We start from the raw sequence: 6932 nt of genomic DNA, 5'->3' as shown, positions 1-6932 counted from the left end.
AAAAATAAATTTCTTGGAGGAGAAAAGAGGCATCTTAAAATTTCTTGAGGCTATACAGTCTTAATGGCTTCTTAATGCTTCCATTGAGTACTTCAGATATATGTTTGTTGTATATAATCGGTGGAAGATTCCAAGTTTTTAGGTTTCAAATTCTATTATTGGTTGAATGTGAGTTGCAAAATTGAAAACGGCAAAGGATAAATGGGAGACTGGGTTGAAATAATTTTCCTACAAGAGTGGTGACACTTTTGAAATCAAGTGAGGGTTGCTACAAATCATGCATCTGATCTTATTCCCCACATTAAATTTTATTATATTAACATGTTAATGACTTCATCAATGTGCAATTCATAATACGCTAGAGCCTCTTAGATCCAATTGAATACGATTTTAAACTAAAGGATGGATGGTGATACTAAAACCAGGCATGGTTTTCTTTTTTGGCATTATATTTTTTCATAAGTTCCTGAATTTATTGAAGTGAGGTTGCAGTAACTACACATAAAATTGATTCTATTGTGGGCACTAAATTACCTGTAGTATAAGTAACTAAAGCATCTCCAATAATAAAATCCAAATGTCATGTCCAGCCAGTGGGGTAAGGTTAAGATTTAAAACCAAGGCAACAAGCAATATCCTCACACAAAGTGAACCAAAAATAGCGCATCTGACAAATGAATCAATAGTAATACTCTAGTCAGAGATGTGGCAGACGTTATACGAAAACTGCAGGCAATGTGCAAAGAAGTTACAAAAATTATATTTATGGTGCACCAATGATGGAAGATATGTTACAAAGAAATGATAATAATGGGAAGTGCTACAAAAAGGAATGTAACCATAAATATACAATTTATTGATTAATGCAACTACATCTCTGAGTTTATATTTGAGTTCACATAAATGAATAAAATAATAATACCTCTACTAGAACGCACAGTGGGAACAATTAAGAAGAAAAAAATATGACCATTTGAAGAGGCAAATTTTTTTTTGTAGAGATGTTACTAATGCTCAAACTTGAATTGAATTGAAAGGGAGACAGGGTTGGTAAGTTAAAGCTGCATATTTTGAAAATGAAATATTTAAACCATACAACTATTGTTTGAGAGTGAGATGTTGCTATAATATTGTTGCTACTCAGGCTAGAAACAAGTAAAAATTAATAGACTAATGATATCTAATGCCTCCTATTCTTAACTTTTTCCTTTGTAAAATAAATGTGACCTAATGCAAGAAAGCACACGTAACAATGCAAATGTAGATAACCAAGGTTGTTGGTACTAGCATGAAAAGAGGCACAACTACTCCTATAAACTGACTACTTCCATAGGAAAGGGTTCCAAGCTTTATTTGAATCAAATCCATCAAAGCCAGCATCAGAAAAATGGACGCACAAACTGAACCCAAAGTAAATAAAAGCATCCCAACTCTTAATAAGGTGTTGTTGATGTAAGCCTTGAAGACCATCTTAACATCATTGCTATTGATCAGAACTATGGTTTGCTTCAATCCCTGTGCAACCAAGCTAGAGAACAGAAATGAACCGAATGAAACAACTTGGAATGTCAGAAGATTTCTTCTAATGTCTTCACCAACGGTGCAATTTGAACTTTCCACTAGTTCTCCCTCACTAGAAGATGTTGCAGTCAAACCAAAAAATATAGCTAATGTGAATACAGAATTGACATTGACAAGGCATGAAAATTAATTGACATAATGCCGCAGACTTGAATACAAAATACATAACCATAAATAGGGCTAGTAAACTATTTGTCTTAAAAAATATGGAACCACAAATGTTTCTTGACATATGTATGATAAAATGTCTCAAAGAGGTGTCATTTGTCTCATAAAAAAATAGAAAATATTCAGAAAAGCCAGTGCATACAAATAGTCTAACAAAATGCATCACTATATTTGGTGTTATGGCCTTGCAAATAGTTTTATGGCATGAATCAATCAAAAGTCTTAGAAAATTTCAATTAAATGCACATGAAATTGTTTGATCAAGTTCATGGATTAGAGAAAAGCTTTAGAAATTTTCATGTAGATACCAAGATTAGAAATGAATAAAACAACAATGAAGGTAGAAAATAAAGAGTGATTAGGGGAAAAAGATAGAATTTTAAAAAAACTTGCAAGTAGATTAGATTCAAATTTTCTTGCAAGAAATTGAAAGATAAAACCTGCAAATGAAACTTGTTAGATCCAAGTTATAGCTCTCTGGTGGCAAGCCATCCAAAGAGGATTATTGAAAAAAAAAATTATAGAGTGAAATAATTTTTTTGCAACAAACAAGATTAGGAATGAAGTGTAAGATTCTCTTCCTCTCTCAACAATGACATCTCCATAAATGGGGTAACCATCAAAATAAACTCAAACAAGGATTAGTATGCTCTAATACCATTTTAGAAATAGTAAAATCGAAATGAACTAAAAAATAAAGAATTATAAATTAATCCAAAAGAGTTTGTGATGAATATAATTACCATAATTTACAAGAGCTTCCCAAGGTCAACACAATAATGGAGACAAAGATTTTGAAAGGGGAAAGCAAAGAAAACCCCTTATGAATTATATGAATTAGGAAAATGCCTAAGAATGTGAGAGAGAGAGAGAGAGAGAGAGAGAGAGAGAGAGAGAGAGAGAGAGAGAGAGAGAGAGAGAGAGAGATTAGTGGAACCAAAGAACTCATTACATGAACTACATCGTAATTGTGTGTTTTAGAATGAGAGAGAAGCATCTTTTAGATGAGAAGAGGAGTTATTTGTAACTCCCATGTGAATATTACCACATTCATAAGTGTGCATAACAAGTGTCATAATCCTCTTAAGGAGGAATAAACTATTTTCCTTGATAAAGGAATTACAAAAAAGACTCATCCTCACATGTGGACTAAAGGACAAACAACATAAGGGATACCTTGGTTTATCCCATTTAATAAATATAACCAAGGAAAGATTATCAATTCTAACATATCAAAATTTGGTTTGTTAGGTTGTTCTGCCTTTACTTTCTTACATAATTTTTCAATATTTTCTATATTCCTTCTCTACAAAAACTATTCAAAAGCCCTAGGTTTAACAAAATTCTCATCATCAATGAATTTTTGTAAGGCTTGAGAAATAATTGAGTCTATTTAATCACCTTGATAATCAGTAATTGTGAGGTCCAAGGAGGCCATAGGAGGCTCTTGAGGCACTCCTCTTTCCATGTCTATAGAAGTAACAATTACATCCCCTTCCTCCACCCCCATTTATCTTATTTTCTCTCTTAAAGATACTTCATATTCTATTCTAATCAGGGTTTGGCTTGGGGAATACTCTTCTACATGAGAAGAGGATCCTTGTTCCAGTTTTTACCTTTTTGGAGTACTAGTTGCAGGTGGGCTCTCTAGCCTTGGCCTTTAGTGAGGGGGAACTTGTTGTATATTCCGAATTACAATGTATCCTACCATCTTTTCTAATGTGTACTACCCTAGACCAACTATCATCCTGCTATTTATTCTTCTCTCCACCTCTGTTGCTCTATCAGGATAGGCTTTAACATATTTAGCCTTCTTCTCATTCATAGTTTGCATCATTATAGTAAAATTATTCATTAATACATGCATTTTGGCCCACCAACATTTTTTGACTTTTAAATGATTATAATCAGGGTTGAAAACATTAATGAATTCTAGAACTTTACTAAATATTGTTCATTTTTCTTTCCTAACCTCATGTTCCTATAGGGAGAAGATATTTCTAATAATATCTTCACAAAAATATACTTGTTGTGTAATACTTTTGGGTTTTTTTCTCTCCCTCAAAAGATCATTGAATCCCTCTAGATCAATATACCTTACATGGGATTATGCCATATTGTATTTATTCAAAAATAAATTGAGGTGTCTCCATCCCTTCCTTACAAAAATAAAATCATGTGCTAGAGTGACAAGTAGGAAGATAGTAACCTTATTTTTACCAATCATGCCTCTTTCTTCAATAATTTTGATCTACCAAAGAAATTTTGCTATCCCTATCTTCAAAGGCATGTCGAAATGTAGAACATGAGGTTTTCTCAAAAAATCATACACTCTAATTACTGTAGAAACATTATATGGGATTATATCTTGCTAGTTGTGACTAACCAAGAGTCCTTTTGCATAGTCTTTGGGTCTGATCAACTCTAATAGTGGTTGTGGGATTTTAGGGCTATCCCCTCTCAAAAGAAATCTAAGCCTAGATGCAAAATATTTGTCAAATATTATATAACTGGCATTCCTAGCCTCCTGAGTCATATCAAGACTCCATAACTAGAATAGTGACTTTTCACCATCCTTTGTTAATTCTAGCTCCATTTCTTTAGAGAAAAAGGTAAGTCCCTTAAAAACACATATGTGCATGAGTAGGAGTACCAAAAAAGAGGTTTTCTTACCTTTCCTTGTGATATTCCTACCGAACCATTATGAATTTCTTCTATAAGGAAAGTGACAAAATCTAGAATATTGCTCATTCCAAATTGTAATGTTTGAGCCATAATAAGAACAATAGAGCCCTACATATATTCTCCTTCATCTATCCCAAAGATTTGGGAAATGGTGAAATACAAAGCTTGAGCCCTAGGATTTAAGTATTTCCTCATTAGTGGCTTTGGGGTATTGGGTGTAACCAAGGGTAGTGTACCGATTCTGGTAAAATGTTGTTGCAAAGGCCCTATTCTTAGATACACTCATTGTGCATCATACATTGCTTGAAGGTCATCCATGCCAATAAACTCATATACAAAAAAGTTGGGGTTGAGGTTAAAAACCTCCCTAATCAATTTAGGAGAAACCCTAAAGAGATTGTCACCAGCATAATTCTTCACAAACCTAGTAATACGATCATAGATTTTAGCTAAGTTAGCCAGTAGATCACTATCAATGAAAACACTGGGAACTACTCATTTTCAAATATCAAATTCTTAGTCATTTCTCATAGGGGTATCTAGGTTTCTCTCAGCAAACCACTTTATGAATAATTTTAATCCTCCCACAAAAATCTTGGCATCTCTCAAGTAATTGACTTCTTTATAGAATCCCTCGGCTATAACCAACCTAGGGTTCTTTGGAATAAAATCCCTTCCTATTGTTATTTCATGTACAGATGGGGGGAATTATTCAAGAAAATTGTCATGGATAGATCTCTTGAGATAATCAGTATGACCAAAGAATTCCTTTCATAAGGGCATCTTTTAAAGAATTTAAGTTCACACAACACTAATTTCTTGATTTTCAAAAGATTGTATATCACTTACCCCCTAAATTGTCCCTCATTTTATGTAAAAGTTCTCTGCAATTCACTAAAAACCTAATAGAATTTTGTGCGCTAGCTCTAAAAACCCTTGCACTCTTATAAACTTACACAATTATATGATTTAATAATGGAAAATTTATGAATTATACCAAGGTATTAAAGTCACACAAATGAGCTCTGAGTTATATTAACTACTTTAGCCAAGTTTGAATTGTATCCATCAATCTCACATCATCAAATGGCTCTATTTCAAAAAACAAAACTATTTTATAGATTTAAAAATTTGGCCATGTTTCAAATAGGCACTTCCCCACATGAATTAAAGTTCTTGCATCTTGACAATGTGGGGAAGCACTGACCGTCGATCTCCCTTTAGATCTACGGTTATAAAAATTCAAAACTCTTTGCCATAAAATCTTTTAAAGAGAAGTCCAACTGGTATTATAACTCGACACCTTTTTCTAGCCTAGAACAAGTTGGCATGTCTTCGTCATAGTTGGCCCTACCTTGCCACATGTCATATTGGCACTTCCCCACATTAGTTAAAGTTATTTCAACTTCAAAATTTGGGCAAGCACTAATCATTGAACTTTATTTAGATCTACGATCACAAAAGTTTATATTTCCATAGCATCCAGTCTGCTTCTCAAACCAATAGAAATTCTCCTCTAAAAATGATACATTCTAACAAGCATCATACCAACAACTTACTTATTACCTTCTAAAAAAGTGGGCCCATAATGTCATCATTTTCTACATGTCATGAAGGTGTTTCCCCACTATATCTAGCTATTGATCATCTTCATAATGCAGGTAAGTGCCAGCTATTGATCTTTGAAAGATCAACGACAGAACAATCTAAACCTTTTGATAGCATGAAACACTAGCAATGACATTAGCATGGAGAAGTTTCATTAAGGTGCTTCCCCACTTTATCTAAAACTTGAGCAATTTCATCAAGTGGGAAAGTGTTGTTCATTGATCAACAGAAGATCAATGGTGGAGCAAAATGATATCATGGGGCACCACACCAAAAAACTTAGCTAATGAAAGTATGATACCTATGGTAATAAAATGGAATAATTTTTAGCATCAAGGATCCATTTCATAAAATGTAGCACTGAAATCATTGTGGACATGTGTCCACAAGGTGCTTCCCCACATTGCTGAAAGTTCTGACATCTTGACAATGTGGGTAAGCACCAACCATGGATCTTCCCTTAGATCTATAGTAGGTAAGAAACATAGTTGATATGTGCTTGTAGTACTTCACTTGTCATCACCTTGGATAGGTGTCAACACAACACTTGCTCACATCACTTATACTTCAATCAATTTTATATTACGGTAAAACACTAATTGTTGATCTAGCATAGATCAATGGTACAAAAAAACTATGAAAAGAATGGCCCTCTTGGGAAAGAATGACCAATGAGAACATAGGTCAGTGGAAGATGTCAAAACTCTATGGCATGAATAAGGTCATGCATCAAAAAATGCTACATGTCTTAATAGTGCTTCCCTACTTTATTTTAAAAATGTGTAACTCCATAATGTGGGTAAGCGCTATCTGTCAATCTCACCTAGATCGATAGTTGAAAAAATCACCTCCTTAAGCTCAAAATATTTCACATTAATGCACAAGAAACA

The 6932-nt window shown here is 33.6% G+C and overlaps 1 protein-coding gene across 1 annotated transcript; it reads right to left on the bottom strand.

The window, feature by feature from the left end:
- Positions 1–1227: 1227 nt before the first annotated feature.
- On the bottom strand, positions 1228–1701 carry LOC149531891 (uncharacterized; the record flags this gene model as incomplete). The annotated part of the gene is made up of 1 exon (XM_089808409.1): positions 1228–1701. A coding segment is annotated over one exon (474 nt), but the record flags the coding sequence as incomplete, so codon positions are not given.
- Positions 1702–6932: the final 5231 nt, after the last annotated feature.

Source organism: Cupressus sempervirens, chromosome 11 (genome assembly GCF_028749045.1).
Source record: "Cupressus sempervirens isolate cs-2001-9-10 chromosome 11, ASM2874904v1, whole genome shotgun sequence".
Lineage (NCBI taxonomy): Eukaryota > Viridiplantae > Streptophyta > Pinopsida > Cupressales > Cupressaceae > Cupressus > Cupressus sempervirens.
This window is presented reverse-complemented; position numbering and strand designations above follow the sequence as displayed.